This window comes from Nipponia nippon, unplaced genomic scaffold (genome assembly GCF_047370975.1).
Source record: "Nipponia nippon isolate SJK-2023a ecotype South Korea unplaced genomic scaffold, ASM4737097v1 scaffold_45, whole genome shotgun sequence".
Taxonomy (NCBI): Eukaryota; Metazoa; Chordata; class Aves; order Pelecaniformes; family Threskiornithidae; genus Nipponia; species Nipponia nippon.
The window spans coordinates 602,762-623,284 of NW_028262364.1; the positions used below are offsets into that span (position 1 = coordinate 602,762).

The 20,523-nt window shown below is 52.2% G+C and overlaps 3 protein-coding genes and 1 gene segment (V, D, J or C); 3 read left to right on the forward strand and 1 right to left on the reverse strand.

Annotated features, from left to right (window-relative positions):
• Positions 1 to 280: 280 nt before the first annotated feature.
• Positions 281 to 3,523, forward strand: LOC104015998 (feather keratin Cos2-3-like). Its single transcript, XM_087778616.1, has 3 exons — positions 281 to 592; positions 2,181 to 2,245; positions 3,412 to 3,523. The coding sequence occupies exons 1-3, from the start codon at positions 281 to 283 to the stop codon at positions 3,521 to 3,523; spliced, it is 489 nt and encodes a 162-aa protein (XP_087634742.1).
• Positions 3,524 to 12,328: 8,805 nt separating this feature from the next.
• On the forward strand, positions 12,329 to 13,354 carry LOC148052638 (olfactory receptor 6F1-like). The gene is given in 3 exon segments (XM_087778617.1): positions 12,329 to 12,602; positions 12,605 to 12,945; positions 12,947 to 13,354. Coding segments are annotated over 3 exon segments (1,023 nt in total).
• A 1,700-nt stretch (positions 13,355 to 15,054) lies between these two features.
• On the reverse strand, positions 15,055 to 16,923 carry LOC148052639 (T cell receptor alpha variable 38-1-like). The segment is given in 3 exon segments: positions 15,055 to 15,132; positions 15,716 to 16,047; positions 16,800 to 16,923. Coding segments are annotated over 3 exon segments (474 nt in total).
• Positions 16,924 to 18,607: 1,684 nt separating this feature from the next.
• LOC148052640 (feather keratin Cos2-3-like) lies at positions 18,608 to 19,334 on the forward strand. The gene is made up of 2 exons (XM_087778649.1): positions 18,608 to 18,678; positions 19,004 to 19,334. The coding sequence occupies exons 1-2, from the start codon at positions 18,608 to 18,610 to the stop codon at positions 19,332 to 19,334; spliced, it is 402 nt and encodes a 133-aa protein (XP_087634775.1).
• Positions 19,335 to 20,523: the final 1,189 nt, after the last annotated feature.

Sequence of the window (20,523 nt, forward strand, 5' to 3'; positions counted from 1 at the left end):
CAATGTCATGTTTTGCAATGTTTTCTTACTATGTTCAGGCCGCAAAATGGCATCTTATTTTGGCCTGTCATCTTCAACATACTCAGCTTTTTTGTCATCATCTGTGCACCAAGCTGGGTAGCCTGAAGCTTTGTGCTTCTGGTGGAGGTAGAGTTTTATATAGTCTGAGAAGAAAACGCTCATGGTGGGGTCATGGAATCATGGCAGACTGCTCCTCACACACACCTGTGCTCTGATTCCTCTCTGCCCTCTCTCCCAGGTGCACCTCCAACCCAGAGACATGTCCTGCTACAACCAGTGCCTGCCATGCCGGCCCTGTGGCCCAACCTCGCTGGCCAACAGCTGCAATGAGCCCTGTGTCAGGCAGTGCCAGAACTCCACCGTCATCATCCAGCCCTCCCCCGTGGTGGTGACCCTGCCTGGCCCCATCCTCAGCTCCTTCCCACAGAACACCGTTGTGGGATCCTCCACCTCTGCTGCTGCTGGCAGCATCCTCAGCTCTCAGGGAGTGCCCATCACCTCTGGGTGCTGTGACCTCTCTGGCATTTCCAGTCGCTACTGTGGCAGAAGGTGCCTCCCCTGCTTCACTACTGTGCTGTGGGAGACATGGGGAGAAGAGCCAGGTCTGCAGCCAGGGACCCCCGCTGGCCCACTGCTGGCACCAGCACTGGGACAGAGACAGAAACTCCCTGCAACAGTGGCAGCAGCGGGGCAGGATTCGCAACCGGAGCAGTGGTGGTGTCCAGCAGTGCCCGGGAAGGAGCAATTGCCCCCACTGGCCCCGCTGGCTCCCGGCAAGGAGCAGCGCCTTTCTGCTCTGCACAGGGAGGCGGGCAGCAGAGCTCCTCCTGCCCCCGGGCAGCCGGGCAGCCCTCGGTCCTGTCGCAGGGACCGGCCACTGCTGGCATGGAGCATACAGGGCCTCTGCTCAGGCTGCTGCCTTTCCCCACTGGCTCAGCTAAGGGAGCCCTGAGCAGGTGCTTTCCTCTGCTCTGTAAACTCAGGGACTCCAGGGCTGAGTTGCTAATGCAAAACTTGACTTAGGAAAGACCAACCAGAAGGGGTTTTGCATTTTGTTACTTTGTAAAAGCTCGGATATACAATTAAAAACTGCATGGTACAGGCTTTCAAGGAGCTTTCAAAATAATCCTGCTAGCATTAAAAAGTCATCCCATGGAGTCAGGAGTTCGGGGTCCACACTGACAGGAGAAGGGGATGTTGTGGTCACAGGCACCTTCAAGCACTCCTCACAGTGGCTCAGTGTTGAGACCATGAGCTTGTTTTACAGGATTCAGAACCTTTGGAGTTGAGGCCCAGGAGACAAGGTAAAAGTGTGGACTGGACACACTGAGTGCAGCCTCACGGGAAGCCAGGTTCCTACTTGATGAGTGAGTCAGAAAGAGATTGGCAAAGTTTCCCTAAGGGGCTGGAAGTCTGAGGTGAGTGAGAGCTGGAAGGAGGCCTCTGGAAAGAGACTGTGGGCTCCAGCCAGTCCCTGGAACTCTGTGTGGCTTGAGTAGCTGACAGAGCAGTTCAAAGCTCATGGTCAGAGGCTTCAGTGGCACAGAGTGAAGGATCAGCCCTGCAACTTGTCCCAGCTGGACTTCATAACTGTGTTTCCAGGGAGCTACTGGCAAGTGGACAAACAAGGCCTGGACAACCAGGCATGGCCAGGTGAGCATGCAGATCAGTCACGTGTTCACATGGGATCAGCCCCTCTCATCCTTGTTCTCCATCTGTCTTCCCATGATTTCTCCAGGCCAAACTGCCTTGATCCTTCCCCTTCCCTGTCTCTGCTGCTTTTGCTAGGCACCCCATGTCTTGCACCATCCTAAAATACTTTCTCCGCTGCATCCCATAATGAGTTCTGATTCCACTGTAGGCAGAAACACCTCTGAGTTTATAAGATGATCCTCTCTTCTCACCCTTCTGGAAGGTCTCACCTCCAGACAAGGAGTCAATTGTGGTACCTGGAGGGATGGGGAGAAGATATTTGTAAGGAAGAGGGTTGTGTGTCCTCTTGCCAGAGAGAGGTGGTGTGTCTGACTCTGGGTAGGATGTTTACAGCAGGTGCTATTTCCAGAGACACTTGAGAAGAGAGAGAAACCCCCTGTAGGGAGAGGAAGTCAGACTCCTGCTTCCTGGTGCCTTTGACTGTTCCTGGTTTTACCTCCTTTCAGACACCACTGAGCGACAAGGAGCATGTCGGAGGCTTCAAGGGGGGCTGTCTCCATCCTCAAGAAAGGTGGGTGCAGGCCCTTGTCTCTGGCTGGGCACTGAATGGCAGGAGAAGTTCAGCATGGACACTGCTCCCTTGCTGGGGGCTGGTTGCGCTGGTTGTGATGTCCAGGAGGAGCCAAAAGCAGGAGAAGAGCCTGCAGCCTCCTATTGCCTGACAGCAGACTGCTTGATCTCTTCCTTCAGGCTCCTACAGGAATTCTCAGGTGCCCCAGGCCCCTTTGGCAATGAGACCTGGAGCTGAGAGGCAGCGTTTCGACACCAGGGTATGTCTGCCTGAGAGAATGCCCAAGCACCTTCTGACTGGGACGGTGGTGAGAAGCCCAGCTGTGGCCTCACTGCCCCAAAAAGAACCACGCAGTGCTGAAAAAACTCCCTTTAGCCCTTGCAAACCTGCAACACAGTAAGGGTCACAGTTTCTGGGGAGCCCAGAACTGGAGCCAGCACTCCAGACGTGGCCTCACCAGCGCTGAGGAGAGAGGAAGGATCAGGTCCCTTGTCCTGCTGGCAACGCTCTTCCTACTGCAGCCCAGGATGCTGTTGGCCTTCCTTGCCACGAGGCCGCATTGCCACAGCAGACTCAGGAACGACCCTGAGCCACTGAAACTGAACGGGACAGAGCAGTGAGTATTCAGGAGACGTAGCCCAGCTGCTTGTCCAGCTCTTACTCTTCCCTCAGCGACCACTGTAGGAAAAGAGGCTCTTGTTTGGAGACATGACTTCTCCTGTGACATGGTTTAGCTGGTGAGCGGTCTAGAGCAGAAGGCTTATGAAGTGTGGCTGAGGGAGCTGGGGTTGTTTAACTTGGAAGAAAGAAGGGTGAGGGGTGACCTTCTCGCTCTCTACAGCTACCTGAAAGGAGGTTGTAGCAAGGTGGGCGTTGGTCTCTTCTCCCAAATAACAAGGGATAGGGCAAGAGGAAATGGCCTCAAGTTGTGCCAGAGGAGGTTTAGAGTGGATATTAGGAAAAATTTCTTCATGGAAAGGGTAGTCAGGCATTGGAACAGGCTGCTCAGGGAAGTGGTTGAGTTCTCATCCCTGGAGGTATTTAAAGCACCTGTAGATGTGGTGCTTAGGAACATAGTTTAGTGGTGGACTTGGCAGTGCTAGTTTAGCAGTTGGACTTGGTCTTAAAGGTCTTTTCCAACCTAAACGATTCTATGATTCTACCAGGGGAGATCTCATCAATGTGTACAAGTATCTGATGGGAGTCTGTGAGAATGTGGAGCGAGGCTCTTCTCCGTGGTGTCCAGTGACAGAAGAGGAGGCATTTGGCACAAAGTGAAACACAGGAGGCTCTGTCTTAACACCAGGAAACAGTGTTTGACAGTGAGAGTGAGGAAGCACTGGCACAGGATGCCCAGAGAGGTTGTGGAGTCTCCATCCCTGGAGACATTCAAAAATCATCTGGACATGGTCTAGGCAACCAACTCCAGGTGAGCCTTTCTGAGCAGGGTGTTGGACCAGGTGACCTCCAGACATCCCTTCCAAATTCACCAATTCTTTGTTTCTGTAACACGAGACATGAGGATAGGCTGAGAGAAACAACGTTCTTCAGCCTTCAAATGAGAAACTAAAGGAAGAATTTTTTTAATCTTCTAACACTTGACTGGAGTATGAAGAGAGGAGGGAGCCTCTGGAGCCAAACTTGGAGGATAACCTTTTGGTTTTACCCATGAGGTTGAAGCATGGATGTAGATGGATCCCAGTAAGAATGGCACTCTGGCTGCATAAGGTGTTGATTAAAATACCATGAACTGGAAATAACACAAGAAGGAAAAGGGGGATAGCACAGGAAACCTTATGCCCCTTCAGATGCTACCAAATCCTAATTATGGATCATGAAATGGACCTCAACTCACAGTTTGTCACATGGTGCAAATCCTGCCCGTGCTGATATTCAGTGACATTGTCATCTTTGGATTTTTCATGGGAATTTCTTAGAAATAGACGACTCTATTTATCATTTCTACTGTTGAGCAAAATAACATTTGTATGAAAACACGGTGTTTCACTCCTAAAGACAAGAACATGCTTGTGACATCACTGCCAAGTGTGAAGTGATATATTCAGCACAGCACAGCACAGGTCTGTGCCCACTCAAGTCAGCTGCCATGTGGATCCCTAACTTATAGAGTCATAGAATGCTTTGGGATGGAAGGGACCTTTAAAGGTCATCTATTCCATCCCCCCTGCAATTGGCAGGGACATCTGCAACTAGATCAGGTTGCTCAGAGCCCCATCCAACCTGGCCTTGAATGTTTCCAAGGATGGGGCATCTACCACCTCTCTGGGCAGGCCTGCACACCTGTGTAACAGCTGTGCAGGGAACTGTTTCAGGGGTAGGGGGCATATAGGTGACCTGCCCTTGCTACCCTTGCCCTTGGGTGCAGGCCATGCCCCCTCATTCTGGGGACAGGTAGGAGGATGAGGAGGACAAGGTCTGGGGCTGTTTTAAAGGTCTTTTCTCAGACCATTATCACTCCTGCAGCCTTTGAGGCCATCTTCTGACAGAGCTTCTCTTCCCAGCACAGGGCTATACAAAGCAGGAGGATCTCCCTTCTTCACGGGCATGCAAGCTGCTGACTTCTCAGAGCCTCCAGCAGCACTGGGATCCTCACTGGGGGACAGCAGTGGTCAACCTCCCTGTTTACAGGACATGCTCTGAGGTCAAGAGGCCATATCTAAGCAGGGATGTCAAAATACAGGGCTTGGTCACCACTGGCCGTGGAGAAGCTGAGTATGTCTTCCTCAGCTCCAAGAGACAGTGTCGGGAAAGGCTCCACTGCCCTGTGTCCCACCTTCCCCTTCCTCTTCCACTTGTGCCCCCACCTTACCCCCTGCCTTTATTCCTTGGCAACCTAAGACAATGTCCACCAAGAAAAGGATTATGTGGAGGCAGAGGTTGGGACGCAGAGAACTTGAATGACTCTGAACAGGAAAATGAGATCACTTCTAGAGGAGGGGGCCAGAGCAAGGAGAGCACTAGCAGCTCTAGAAAGTCTGTGCCCATTGCCCACAGTAGAGATCCCACAGGGCATCCATCTGCCTGCGCCACGGAAGGAGAGGGGCCAGCAGATCCCCCACATTGGCTCTGGGGGTCTTACAGCCCAGAAGAACAGAAGATAAGAAAGAGATGAGAGAGAGTGGAAGGCAAGGAAGTTACACTTTGGTCATGTTTTCAGAGAGCCCCAGCTGCCCTCCTTCGGAAGGGTAGTACTGGATGCTCAGCCTCTCTGAAATCAATGGCCAGGAGCTCTGTCCTCAGTCTGGCATCAAATTCTGGGTTCCTAGGGGTCCTTGTCTTGACTGTCCTGGGGCGGGGGGGTGGGGGGGGGCGCGCACCTTCTGCAGCGCTGCAGCTTTTCGGACCCTTTATGAAGAGGAGTTTGGGGCTTTGGCCTGGAATCTGATGGTACCAGAGGATGAAGTAATTCGATTGTATCTTGGGGTGTGAGCAGTTGATGCTAATGCTGGTACCCTCGGAGGTCTCTGCCAATGGCTCCTCTTGCACCTGGGCTCTGCCTGCAGCCACTGCTGAGATAAGAGAAGCAAAGGCCAAAGATCATCAAAGGTCGTCCAGCTCTGATGGCCCTTTTCCCAGAGAAATCTTTTCCTCAAGAAACAGTCAGGAACAGTGGCAGTGAGACAGAGTCAGACCGGAGCGGGTGGGGATGAAAGAAAGAAATAAAGTCAAAAGGGGGAAGGAATGAGTGACTTTGTTTCCTGTTTTTGACTCATTAAAGTTCTGCTGCATTCAAGCCTGGCCTTCATGTCCTCCTTCCCTCTCTGGACACTCCCCAAGCTGCCAAAGGAGAAGGGTGCTGGTCAGGGGTGGAAGGGGGTGAGGGCACAAGGAGACCCTTCTGCATTCACAGAGGCATGGGAGGTTTTCACACCCTGCAGAGGCTCCTCTTTTGGGCACCACGCCTTGGAGCTGAGGAAGTCACCCCTGGCTGCTCCGCTGCCAGTGAGCATCAGGCCTTGCCTTGCTGTGCCTCTGCCCACAAATGCCCAGAAAGGCAGGAGGCCCTGAGGGGTCAGCAGCGCCATGAGCTCTTGAGGAAGGGCGTTCCTCTTGCTATGGCTGGAGCTTTGCTGGGGTGGCAGGGAGGGGGTGTGGGGCTCTGGGAGATGATTTCCTTGGCAGAAGGGCAGGCATGGTAAAGCAGGGAAGAGCCTTTGGAATGGCCCATAGCTGCTACTGCTCCTTCCTCTCCCCTCCACCACCCAATGGAGAGGCCATGGCCAGCAGGCATGGGCAGGAGTAGCAGGGAAAAGTTGCCTATGCGTTGCGGCTGGAAACTGGAGCTAAGCATGTGGGAGCTGCGGGCTGTCAGCACAGAAATGGGGACAGTGAAAGGGTGTACTTCTGAGGGAGAGCAAATTGCTCTGATACAGAGCATGCAGGAGAACGTGAAGATCAACAGGGATGAGGGTGCTGGGTGCACTTCCCAAGAGAGCTGCAGGCAGGTGCAGAGTTCTGGACGGCTTCCTTGGTCCCCCCAGAGAGTTTGTGCTCAGGAATTGCCTGCCATTCTGCGGGGAGAGGATTCTTTTACTGTAAATCTCATCCCTCCTGACTTGGGGAAATGTCTCTTGGCAACCACTGCAGTCTCATATCCTATTTCCTGCATGAAAACCCAGATGTCCTTACAAAACTGTACAAGTGGAAGGATGGAAGTCCTTACACCCATGTCCTCCATCAAGAGCAAATTATGGCTCGTGCAGTACATGTCAGGATGGCTGAAGGCCAGAAACTTTATAACGGCATTTCACTTGCATGCCTGAATTCCTTTTTCCATCGTCATGCTATCAATAATCAGCAGCAGCAGCAGCACAGTTGGACTTCGTAACCCTACTGCACTAAACCTTGTCATAAGCAGAAGGTTCCTCAGGTCCTTTGCAATGATGATACCATCTGCAGTTGTCCTTGTAGAAGAGGGAGGGATGGCATTTCTTCTGACAGACAAGTAAGCCCTTCGGCCAAAGCACTGCCAGAGCTCTGCTACTGGCTCTTAGCGTGACCTCTAGGTTGGCTGCACAACCAAGGAGGTCTTGGAAAGGTAGGAAGAAGGCACAGGATCCATGCAGGTTTTACACTTCAAGGTAAGGGCATTGTAGTCAGAGGTTATGCTTTTTTAATGGTGATTTAAATCACGTTGTGGCTCTGCTTTGCGGAAGGCAGGCACTGAGCTGTCTCAGCCTGTGCTTCCCATTTCACTGCTGTGGCCTCTTTCTATGGCCCATTCACCTACATGGGAGCCCCTGTCGAAAGCATCACTACGCAGAGCAGTGGCTGTTCTTTGTATTGTTCTCACTCCCCTACTGAATCCCTTGATTCACACCCGAAGAAACAAGGATGCGAAAGCTGCTCTCAGCAGGTTCAAGAGCTGGTGTTTGTTCACATGAAGGAAACAACTGGCACGGTGCCGTCACCCTAACCCAAAGATCACAGTACATCAAGGAGTTAGTGACCCATGTAAAAGAGAACCTGAAGAGGCCCTGGCCTCTGCTGTGCCGAGCTTGGCCTTCAGGCCCATGTTGTGCTGCACAGATCCCATGGCCAGAGGACAAACTCAGCCAGTGGATTGTAACCCATGAACCTGTAAGCAGCTTCTGCTCGGTGCCAGTGATGACCTTACTTGTGTGTCCTTGCCTGTTTCTAAAGTGCAGTAAGAGGTTCTCATGTGAACATTGTTTCTGTTTGACAGCAGAAATGATGAATAGAGCTGTTTGATTTTATGAAAAATCCTCTAAAAGCTTGACTGACCAAAATGGGGTAACCCTTTCTTGGGCAGGATCTGCGTGGTGTGCTGTGCCCTAATTGGAGCCACCCAGTTGACAGTACATAGCTTAGGACTCCTAGCATCTGAAGGATGTAGGGTCATCTATACTGCCTTCCCTTTCTTCATAGTCTTAGTCTAAGAAATGGCATTTAAAGTGATACTTTACAGAGACTGGGTTCCTTTCTTATGGGAATCAAAACAAACCAGCAGCTCCCTGTGCAAAACATTTGGTGTAGTTGGCAGGTCCCAGCTGGAAATGCCTTTGTAGAGAAAGGATAGTGAAGAAGAGACAGACTGAATGCCTGACTGGCCCTGCACACAGCCGTGGGGGGCCGTCATAAGGCCCTTGGCCCAGGTGGTTTTCCTGGTGAACTGGGAAAGTGAGGAGGAATTAGCTGAATGTCCCAGCCCACCTGAAGTATTAACTTGTTTCAAGAAACACAGGGTAGGGCAAGGAAAAGGGAAGACAGACCTGTGCTGTGTTTGTTCTTACTACTGTGCTTAAAGTGCATATGGGGATGTTTGGAGCTGCAGCAGTGGCCTGACATGAGATGCAGGTGCAGAGCAGCTCAAAGGGGTCTGGGCAGCAAATGGTGGGATGGGGGCATGGGGCAGGGGGTGCACGGCGTGTCATCCTCCCTTCCCTGCAAACAAGCCCAGGAAGGGATGTTCCCTCTTCAGAACGGGGACAGGGATGGGCACGGGCGGGAATGAACATATCCCTCGTGTTCTACTTGTAACACTGTGGAGCTAGCATAATAAGCAACGGGTTATGGCTCTGCTAGATACTGGGGCAGAAGTAACCCTAATTCATGGAAATCTGCCTTATTACCCCAAGAATAAAGTGGTGAATGTTAACAAAATCAGGGTGAGGGAGGGGCAGAAGAATTGTCTTGAAAAGTCTTTCTAACCTTGCAGCTAGATTAAGGGTGGCAGGGAGTGCAGTTTACCTTGGTGATGAGAGAAGAACCAGCCCCAGCACTGTCTTGTAGCAATCCTGGAGTGTGAATGCTCAGTGGCCACCTTTGGGCAGCAGAGCTGGTGCTGGGGGACAGACCCAATGCCAGGCTGAGGTGCTGCATGCAACTGCTCACAGGATGGGCGCTGGTGCCAGTGAATTTAAGGAATAGGATCATGACACATCTTTGCAGACTCCTTGTAGAACTGCTTATGGCGGTAGGCCTTTGTCCAATACGGTGATCGTTTGGTGGGGTGTGGGGTTTTTTCCATATTCAAGCAGACGCATGTGTTTCATTTGCCTCAAGGGGAACAATACAAATTCCCCAACAGCACACATACCCATGTGAGTGCATGCCTGTGAGTGTGCGCACCTACCCCTGTGTGCATATGGGTGTGCGTGTGTGTGCAGCCATGAGGATACGCCAAAGGTCTTGCTAAAGTCAAGGTACACCACAGCCAGTGCCCCTCCCCTTCCCCACAGTGCCAGTCACCTCCTCATAGCAAGCAATGAGGTTGGTCAGGCATGATTTGCCCTCAGTAAATCCATGCGAGCTGCTCCCAACCCCCTTCTTGCCTTTCCTGAGTTTAGAAGAGGCTTCTGAGAGTGTTTGCTCCACCTTCCTTCCAGAGACTAAGCAGAGACTGTCCTGTCAGCTCCTGGAACCCCCCTGGATGCATCCCAAGTGATCCCACCAACTTGTGTACGTCCAAATGATAATAAGAGCTCCTTAATTCTTTCTTCTTCTACTGTGGGTGTTGCATCATTTCCAGAGAGTCTGCTGGGACGCTCAGGGATGTGGTAGGCCTGAGGAGAAGCCATAGCAGTAAAAACTGAGGAGGAACAGGCATTGAATACATCAGCCTTTTCCCTATCAGTTGTCATCAGGCTGCCACCCTCACTGAGCAATAAGCCCACATCTAATCAGCCTTCCAAGCACCTCCATTCCCTGGTTAAACCCCATACCCATGTCCAAGGTATTCGAGGACAGATGGATAGGAGGGAGAGGGTTTTTGTGTGGGTGAATGGGCTCAAGCTGGGCATGTTACACTCATCAGCTGCATAGGTCCTTCACACCAAGTGCAGATCAGTCTCCCCTCAACCACATTGAAGCCTTGGACACGGGACTTGCAGAAGATGTCTCTGTCAAGTCCAACACCTGTGTGGTGGCCCTGGACAATGTAGACAGTCTCTCTGTGGGTGTGAATCTTCTCAACTAACTCAGGATGCCTAGAGGTCGAGACTTGTGTGTGTGTGTGTGTTGTTTAAGCCAGCTGTCTCGTCTATCTTGAGGGTCAACAGAAGAAAACTAGGTGCTTGTAAGGCATGGATTGCCTGATGTGTATGAGACAGGGTGAACTGAGGCTTGACAGTGCCTGTTTCTCTCTACTGATGATCAATGGGGCAAAGGTGAGTAGCTACTTGGAGACACAGCTGCTCTGGAGGCAGGGGAGATTAATTTCCCCCTACTCATGTCGTGTCTGGCTTTGCGCTTAGATCTTTACTTAGATCTTCACTTCAATGAGGCCTGAAGACATAGGCCTTAACTGTGGTTAGAGGCTTGGAAATGAGGTAGGTGAATCCCTTACCTTACTCTCTCTGTAGTCTTGTGTCCATGGTTGCCTTTATTTCTCTCCCACCCTGGAGGTTTCAAGACCATGTCAGTATCCAGCACCAAATACTTGACACTTCCAGTCTCCTGAGACGTGGCTATTTCAGACATCCTCTGCATGTCAGCAACTGGCCACACTTTAGAGAACTGTGTTGCTGTTCTTTGATTGGCCTGTGTGAAGAGAGAGCATCATCCATCTCCAACAGAGCCATGTGATCCCCCAGAGATCAAACTCCCTGTGGCACACAGAGGGTAAAACAGAAAACCATCTCCCCAGTGTGGCCAGTTTGAGCTTCAGAGTGTGAATAAGGTGGGTGTGGGGATGATTTCATGCTAACGATGCTGGTGACTCTCTGATGTATGCTCTCACTATATGGAGTTAATCTGCAGAGACTTTACATTGTGTGTGCACACAAAGCTCCCCTTTGTGGAAGTACAGCGGTGGCCATGAGGGGGAAAGAAAATTGGGAGCACAAGCTGTCAATACCTACCAGGTGGATGGAGAGAAAACAGGGTCAGGCAATTGTGTACAGGCTGAAGTGAGTTGGCAAGGTGAGAGCTGCTCATCTGCACTTCTCCTGACATCACTGCATCCAGAGCCCCTCCAACAAATCAGCCTCTTCCCAATGTTCTCCCTCAGCCAAGGGGACCATGGCTTCATCTGGAGGATGGTGCATGAAGAGATGTCATTTGGACCAGTTCCATTGGCTGAGCTGGTGAGTGAAGCCTGCCCAAGACATAAAGCATAGACTTCTAACGCCTAGCATGGTTAAGGAGAGCTGGATTTAGGGGGATTTCTCTGCTCTTTAGCCACATGGGATTTCTGGCATGGAAATTCCTAAGGAGGAAGAAAGGAGAGAAAGGGTTCATTCAGACAGTGGTCCAGCTCTCTCTGTCTTAGACACCACCTGAGGATGAGATTGGTTCTCCTCTAGAGAACTGATCAAGAATCCTCCCTTGTCTGCAGGGAGAGCATAGATTATACCCTGCATTTTGGCTGGCTTCGCAGCAGAGCTGCCTTGGGGGGGGGTTCAGCTCAGAGAGTTTTGCATTCAGCCACTGAGGCATGGATATCTCTGCCCAAGTTGAGATGTCTGACTTATCCTTCTGACCTTCTTGCTAGGCTCCTGCCTTAGTCCTCAGAGACAACCTGGCACTTTCAGAGGGCTGTTGGCCATGTATATGAGGGAAGATGAGCCATGTCTCCCCAGTGCCTTTTCTCTGTCCATTGAGAAAGAAGGAGGGTAAGCTGAGGAGTTGAGATAGGAGTATTTCATTGTAGGTCATTCAACTTGGTCAGCAGAAATCCTTCCCCTGACTCTGAGATGGCAAAATTACAAAGAGATGAACCCTACCCCTAGAAGCTATGCTGAGAAGCAGATGTCAGTGGAGGTAATGCAGGTGTTTCCAAAAGCTTCCTGTGCTGGGACTTGGAAGAAAGCAAATATACAAGACCATGAGTCCTTGAGCAATGACTGTCAGACTAGCCTGCTGCGCTGTGCCACTGCCACCTCAGTCAGAAGCCCTTGTGATAAGCTGACCTAGAAGAGGTGAGAAAATCTCTTCCAGTGCCACGTTATCATGACAGTTTTCCAATCCCTCAGTCTCATTTGGTGAAATCACAACTCCATATTGCCTGCCGTGAAGAGTGTGGGTATGTTATTCCCTTCCTCACTGCAACAGCCTTTCATGTAGCTGGAGACCCTCAGCCTGCTGTCCATAGTTTCCTAAATGGGATTTTCGTCTGCAAACGCTAAAAGAGTGGAGGAATTCATCCTTCTTGGCTTCCCAGGCATGTGGCATTTCCGAGTCTCCCTTGTGGTGGTATTTGCACTGACGTACTCCCTGACAGTAACAGGCAATGCATCCATCATAGCCCTTGTGCTGACGAACAGGAACCTCCGTACCCCAATGTACTTTTTCCTCTCTAATCTCTCCTTTCTGCAGATCTGGTACACTACGGGTGTTGTTCCCAAAGCCATAGGAGTCATGCTATGAACTAGCCAATCATCTCCTTCAGTGTCTTCAAACTCTGCTTGTTCTTTCTTCTCTCCCTAGGCTCCACTGAGTGTTTTCTCCTGTCTGTCATGGCCTATGACTGCTGCTTAGCCATATGCTACCCCTTGACATACAGCTCCCTCGTGAGCAGTGTCCTCTCTGCTCGGCTGGCGCTCAGCTCCTGGCTGGGAGGTTTTCTGGCCGTCTCACTGCTGGCCTTTCTGACATCCAGGCTGACGTTCTGTGGGCCAGAGGTCATCAATCATTTCCTCTGCGATATAGATTCCTGCCTTGCCCTCTCCTGCAGTGACACGTGGCCCGTGGAGCTGGCAGCATTCCTAGTCTCCATTAATTGTTGTGGTGGCCTCCTGTGTGCTCACCCTGGTCTCCTACGTATACATCATCTCTTCCATCTGGAGAATCCAGTCAGCCCATGGCCAGAAAAAGGCCTTTTCCACTTGCTCTGCCCATCTCAGTGTCGTCACGATCTGGTACGGCTCCACCATGTTCCTGTACGTCAAGCCATCGGCCCAGAACTCCCTGGATCGGAACAAACTCCTGAATACCTTGAACACGGTTGTAACTCCTTTGTTGAACCCCTTCATTTACACACTCAGGACCAAAGAAGTGAAGCAAGCTCTGGGGCGGGCTTTCCAGAAAAAGGGAAGTGGCTTTTCAAACGGCCTCAGTGGGAGCAAACAGATTCATCCCCTCCCTCCCACAGCTTCTGCCCTGCAGAAGTTCCTCACCAGAGTGTAAGTGCACCTGGGCATCCCAGGTAGGGAGAAGCCACCAGTTCCCCAGGCAGCTCATCTCACTCACCTCACAGCCATCTTAGGCTGGGCTGAGCCTCGATTCTAAAGCTCCCACCTCCCTCTGTTCGCTCCTGGGGAAATTCAGAATGCCTCACAGTGCTCTAAAGACCATCGCTTGGAAAGGATCACAAACCCCATCCAGAAATGTTCTCCAGCAGAACACTGGAGGAGTGGTCCTCCCACAGGTTTGTATTCCAGTTTCCTAAGTGCTTCATTTTGTCAGGGATTCACTTGAATCCCCTAAGGAAGACCCAGCAGCTGGCTCGATGCTTTAGGAAATGGGCAGGTATTTCTCCATTGAGTCTGACATTTTCTGGCTGTATCTATGCCCCATTCTTGTGGCTGTTTCATCAACTCATGATCTGGTTCAAGATAACATTTGGCAATGTCTGGCATCTCTACCTATAGCCATTATTCCTAGCATAAGAGCGTCAACAAAATTTCCACTGTCCTTCCTTCCCTGTAGCCACTAGCTGAATGTACTTTTTAATTTTTAATTAAAAATATGCCAAGTGCTATGTTTCACGCTAGATGTGTCAGGGCATTTCCACATCAAAAACCCCACACCAGTTTTTAACAGTCCATCGTTCCACCCGTTCTGGGCTTTGTTGTGGAAACACTTCAATGTGATTGGCAAAGCCCCCAAACTGCAGCGCTGTGAAATGCTGGCTGGGGAGCAAGTCTCTCTTTACACTCATTGGGAGGACATTAGCCCTTCCAAAGGGCACTTGCTTTTCCCCTTCCCATTTTCATTTCAGAACAGATGAATCATGTTCTCCAAGCTCTTCTTTCTGCACACTGACAGCGAAGGGAGCCCGTGTGACCACTTCCGAAGGAGGAGGCATCAACGTGGCCAATACACTTTTATGAGCAATGTGGGATTGATGACACCTGAGTGTAGAGCTCTCCAAGTGAGATGACTGAGTCCAGACTGCACGTCTACTCCTCCCTTCTGGCAGCAGTGGTGCTTCTGGAGGTGATTCACCAACCTCCTGCATCCACCTGTGCTGGGCACTTGGCTCGTAGACCTGCAGGCAGGCCCAGGCACCAGTGCCCAAGGACAGGCTGATGCCCACCCTTGTCACCTGTCTTCTCTTTCTCAGTGGCATGTGGGAAAATCCCTGCGCCAGCCCACTGAGGCTGGAGAAAGAGTCTGGGCCCAGATATGTCCTCAAGGAGCCATCGCTGCTTGTCATTCCTTGCTTTTGGGGGAGAATTGTGTCTGTGGAGTGTTGAAGCCCTCTGCAGCTCTGGAGAGCAACCCAAAGCAGGAACTGAACAGTCCAAGGGACCTGAGACACAGCGGAGTGCAGGACACTGAGGGCTGCCGTCAATTCCCCATCAACGCTGCCTAGAGCCCTCTGAGATAACTAGGGGCATGCAAAGCCTCCAAGAGGGCTGGCAGAGCAGAGCCACATCACTGGAGAGAGGCAGGCCATCCTGGAGGAGCAGTGGGGCAACAACCAAGTACCCTAGGCTTTCTCAGGGGAAGTGAATGATGCTTCATGAGCAATGGAGTCTAATTCATAGGGTGGGATCCAGCTGGAAAGCCAGCACCCTCCAGCTGAACTCACATGCAGTGCTGGGGTGGGATTGCCAGAGAAGGGATCCCCGGAACCAGGAAACAAGATCACAGAGCTGTGGTTACCATCTGTTGGACAGACAAACTGGCATGGACTCGGGGCCGTAGGGGTTCCTTGCAGCTGAGCACTGGTGATTTCCCTGAGAAGGAGATAGGAAGAAGAGTGGGACCACTCTCTGGCAGTGAATGAGTGCAGGAAGGGTTTGAAAAGAGAATCTTGTCCAGCGTCTGGCTGATGGCTCTTTTTCACTTGCTGACACCCAGATGCAGGGCAAGGAAGGGCTCCTCCCTTCTTGGGCTGCTTCGGCCACCTGGCAAAACCATAAGAGCAGTTGTGCCTCCTGCCACAAGCTTTGCTCTCCAGCTGTGGCCATCAGTGGAGGCAGAGGGAAAGGGAAGAAGCAAACAAGCTGATAGGTCACTTGCCCTGAGTACTCACTCCAGTGTCCCAGCTCTTTTAAGCAGAGGGCATTTACAAGCCTGGCTTGGCTTGTTTAGGGTGCAGCCACCAAGTCAGCTTTCTTGGACTCTTTTCATCATCACAGACCCTGGATGTAGGCGCAGCTGTAAAAGTCACGCTGGCACGTGCTTCAGAGCAGCAGAGGCTGAGGAGGCAGAGGCCCAGCCTCACCACAGCCCCCAGGTGCCACCGCTGGGCAGGCTGAGCTCAGAGCTACAGGCAAGCAGTGGCAGGGAGGGAACCGCTCCGCACAGCACCCCCACCCTTCTGTGCAGTGCTGCAAGCTGTGGGCACCAGTGTGGGCTCAGTGCACAGAAATAGGCAGCGCTGTCCTGGAGCTCGGCATCCCGCACTTGCAGAAGCACCTGGGAGGTCTCCACAGACAGCACGGAGGAGAACCTCCCTGAATTCTCCTGAGGTTTCCATCTGTCCACCTGCAGCAGCATCTGAGGGGAGTGGGTCTGGCGCTGCTGGTACCAGAGGATGTAGGGATTGCTATAGCTGGTGGTGAAATTGCAGTGCAGAGTTGCCTTGTGTCCCACCTGGATGGTCATTGCTGGTGGGAACTGGAGCACGGAGTCCTTTTGGCCATGACCTGTAAAGCCAGAAAGGGCTTTCAGCTTTGCTTGCCTGTCTACCTGTCCGTCTACCACTTCATCAGCTTTTCCTAGCCTCTGCCAGGCTGAGCTCTTTGTCCCTGCACATTTCTTGCTGCAGCTTCTTGCCACTCCTCACCCCCCCCATCATCCTGCTTTGCAGCCATTCCCACTGCTCTTTCAGTCCACTGATTCTCTCCCTATCTGCCTCTGAGCTGTGTTAACTGCTCGTCTCTCCTTCAGCAACAGAAGACGGGAGCTGTTCCTCTCCCTCCTCTCACCATATCTTCTTGCTCTAACAGTTCCTCCATATGGCACACCGCATCCTCTGCCCTTGCCCTGCCCTTGTACGGCATTTCAGCTATTCTTGCATTGAGTTCTTCTCTGTTTGTCCCCCAAGGTTTACGACCATCCCTACAGAGATTGGCAGCATTCACCCCAATACATCTAGGAGAGACGCTCCTCCTATATGCTGCATCGCTCCATTCCCTGGCATCTTTCCCTCTTTCAGGCTTCATCTCTGTTAGCAGGACATGCAGGAATGCTCAGGACCTGCAAATTGAAGGTGAGATCTTATTCCTCCTCTGATGCCCATTACCCCTGACATCTCCCAGATTATAACCCGTACCCGCCTGCAGCCCCTGCTCTCCCTACAGAAACACTCCCAGATCCCCCAGGGAGTCAGCACTCACGTCTGCCCACTTCCCTACCACCAGCTGCACAAACCCCCAGCCTGAAAGTCGCATCTCACCAAAGTCTGCCAGTGCCACCAGAGCTGCCAGGAAAATCAGGACCATGTCACGCTGTTCCTTCATGGGGTGCCCAGGGACCTGCCAGCAGGAGGGACCTGATGCTTGCAACTGCACCTCTTCTGCCTCTGGCAGATCAAAGAGGCCTCCAAAGCACAGCCCAGAGGGTGGAGCAAACCCCTCTCCCTGCTGCTCCAGGCAGGCCTCTTTGGGTCTGTGCCCCAGCCTCTACCACAAGAAGGCTCTCTAGAGAGACAACAGATGCATGGTTTAAGTACTGTCCAGCAGACGGACAGGCATCCCTTGGCATCTTCTCCTGACATCAACCACCTAGCCAGCTGCACAGGCCTGCACCCAGATCTGCAGGAGATGGAGAAGGCACCCCTGCACCCACCCATGCCCACCCTGTCCCTGGGACTGCCTGCATGGAGAGAGGACCAGGCGTACACTCAAGTGCCTGGACCCAGGTCTCGCACGCTCTCTCCCTTTGCCTCTGGCTGTAGAGGAGGCACCTGAAGAGAAACATCTCTGGAAAGAGCATCTGCTGCAGAAACCAGCTGCACAGGGACAGACACACTCCCACACTCTGGCAGGGGGAGGACACGGCAACACAGCTCCCTGTTGTACAGGCAGTCCCTCTGTGGCCCCCCGCCTACCCCCATTACCCACAACCTCCAGCTGCTTGTCCCACCCTGGGCCCAGAACCCCACTACCCGGGCAAGCAAAAGGGCTACTGGATTTTAATGTCTTGTGCTGTCTGCTGCCTGGAGCAGGGCTCCTCTGCCACTTCTCACCCAGGGCCCTTTGCTCTCACAGCTGGCAGGGACTTCAGGGAGCAGGTTATTAGCACAGCAGCCCCCATTCACAGCCCCACTCCCACAAGGCCTTCAGGGTGCCATCAGTGTTCAGCTGCACTCAGGATTCTTCTGACCCTGGGAACCTGCTGCTCTGTGGTTCATGGAGAGAGAAGTGGAGAGTGTCCCTGCCATGAGCAGCACATTCCCTCGTGATGAGGGACACACAAGGTCACACACACACACACACACACATGCTCTTGCACATTGGTGTGGAATCATGCACAAATTTGTTCTCCCATGTGCATCCACACAAACACAGCTACACACAAGTGCACACAAGACAGGAACACATGTAGGAATACAGCCAGCTACGGCCTCTGCTGAGGAGAGCCTGGGACAACCATGGCAGGACTAGAGCATTGCGTGTAATGCAGGCCCCAGGCATGCCCATGGCATTGCTTGTGTGCTCACAGACTGCACAGAAAGGAGACGAGTCAAAACAAGCCAGAAATTTTTCCCGAGGGCAGTGTTTGGCAGGATGGGGTCAAAACCTGGCAGCACAATGCACACATCTGGAGAGGCAACAACAAGTGACCATCAGCGTGAGCTGAGGAGGGAGGGAAAGAGATGGACATGGCATGTCCTCATGCCTGGCAGCTCTTGGACATCCAGCTGAGGATTGCTGGAGCCTCTTCCTTGACAACACCACTTCAAACTGCCCCACCAGAGTCACCCAGGCTGAGGTCACTTGCCTGCCCTGAACCTGTCCAGCACTTGAGCTGAGTCATCTGCCAGCACTGCTGCATTCCTGCCCTAGAAATCCTGGAGCCTTTCATCCCTGTGCTCAGAAGAAGCCTTCATTGGGGATGGACATGGCCCAAATGTGGAAATGAAAAGGCAGCAGTGCTGGAAACCAAAACACAGCCCATATCATGAGCTGCGATGCTTTGCATTCAAGATGAGCTTGTCAGAAAATTGTTACCTCTGCAAAGGGTGCCTCTGGTCCTGCAGCAATGGAGGGCAGGTATAAAAGCCAGCCCAAGTCTCTGCTCTCTCATCCACTTCTCCTGGCTCCTTCTTGGGAATCAGGTGAGTCTGAAGTCCATTCTCTTCTTCTTCCAAAGTGAGATCTCTCCTCGATGGACATCTCAGCTGATACTGTCTTTGTCCTGTGCCAGGCGCTGGAGCTCCTTGTCATGGCAGAGGGCTGTGGGGAGAAGGTGTGCTAGAGAGAGGCTGTGATGTGGCTGAGGGGGCTCTTGGTTTAGGAACTAGCAGACAGTCATCCTGGGCCAGGCTGCTCTCAGTAGGGTGATGTAGGTCCTGGCACAGTTTCCAGCTCACCATAAGTAGTGAAATTGGCTGCTCCTCACACCTGCCTGTGCTCTACTTCTTCCTTCTCCTCTCACCCAGGTGCACCTGCAGCCCAGAGACATGTCCTGCTACAACCAGCGCCTGCCATGCCAGCCCTGCGGCCCAACCCCACTGGCCAACAGCTGCAATGAGCCCTGTGTCAGGCAGTGCCAGAACTCCACCGTCGTCATTGAGCCTCCTGCTGTGGTGGTGACCCTGCCCGGACCCATCCTCAGCTCCTTCCCACAGAACACCTTTGTGGGATCATCTACCTCCGCTGCTGTTGGCAGCATCCTCAGCTCTCAGGGAGTGCCCATCACCTCTGGGTGCTGTGACCTGTCTGGCATTTCCAGTCGCTACTGTGGCAGAAGGTGCCCCCCCTGCTAAAGCCACTCGTGACAATCCAGACCAGTACCAAAGAATCCGTGCCTAGATTCTGGACTGAGGACAGAGCTCCTGGCCATTGATCTGAGTCAGCTAGTAGAGTCGTGCAGGCTTCCTGGGGACCAGCTGGACAGAAAACTCTCTGGCAACATAGCAATTCTCCTCCTGACTGCCTCTGAGAGGCGATCTTGGCAAATGTGTCTTTACAAGGTGTGTACAAGCTTTCATCCTATCTCCAGGAGTTCTCCTGCACGCCAAAAAGTTCCTCCATTTGGTCTGGAGGGAAATCCTCTACAACAGCCACCTGAAGGTTTTGGCCACATCTACTTCATTGTCTCATGTCTGTGTTGAACTCGAGCTCCTGACTGTGCGGGATGGCTTCCGAGTACCGGAATAGATCCCCTTGGGGGAAACGAGGGAGAAGCTTGGAAGAAGCCAGATGCCGTTTCTGATGCCAATGCTTGATGCTGGTGCCAGTACTGATGCTGGTGACAACACCTCGCGGCAGGGGAACCTCCCCGGGGCCTGTGGCTGGGCGGGGCTGGGTGGGGCAAGGTGGTCCCAGTGAGCAGAGCAGCAGCTCCCCATGGCAGGCATGGCTGGGGTTGTCATAGAATCATCTAATCATAGATCATAGAATCATAGAATGGCTTGGGTTGGAAGGGACCTCAAAAGACCATCTAGTCCAACGCCCCTGCCATGGGCAGGGACATCTCTCACTCGACCCCGTTGCTCAAAGCCCCATCCAACCTGACCTTGAGCACTTCCAATGATGGGGCATCCACAACTTCTCTGGGCAATCCGTTCCAGTGTCTTACCACCCTTATTGTAAAAACTTTCTTCCTTCTGTCCAACCTAAATCTACCCTCTTCCAGTTTAAAACTGTGTCACGGTTTAACCCTAGCCAGCAACTGAGCACCACACAGCCGCTAGCTCCCTCCCCCAGTGGGATGGGGGAGAAAATCTGAAGAGTGAAAGTGAGAAAACTCGTAGGCTGAGATAAGAACACTTTAATAATCGAAATTAAAAAAAAGTAAAAATATAATAGGAGAAGTAACAATAATAATAATAACAACAACAACAACCACAACAGCATCCAAAGTAACTGAATCACAATGCAATTGCTCACCACCCATCGACTGATGCCCAGCACATCCCCAAGCAGCAGTCAGTCCCCCCCACTCAACTCCCC

Bases quoted from the DNA above. Each gene is read 5' to 3' on its own strand.
- LOC148052640 (XM_087778649.1), top strand. From the start codon at position 18,608: ATGGAGGGCAGGTATAAAAGCCAGCCCAAGTCTCTGCTCTCTCATCCA. The intron at 18,679-19,003 runs ATCAGGTGAGTC...TTCTCCTCTCAC, and splicing joins CTCCTGGCTCCTTCTTGGGA to CCAGGTGCACCTGCAGCCCA.
- LOC104015998 (XM_087778616.1), top strand. From the start codon at position 281: ATGTCCTGCTACAACCAGTGCCTGCCATGCCGGCCCTGTGGCCCAACC. The intron at 593-2,180 runs GTGCTGTGGGAG...ACCTCCTTTCAG, and splicing joins GCCTCCCCTGCTTCACTACT to ACACCACTGAGCGACAAGGA. The intron at 2,246-3,411 runs GTGGGTGCAGGC...TGATTCTACCAG, and splicing joins TGTCTCCATCCTCAAGAAAG to GGGAGATCTCATCAATGTGT.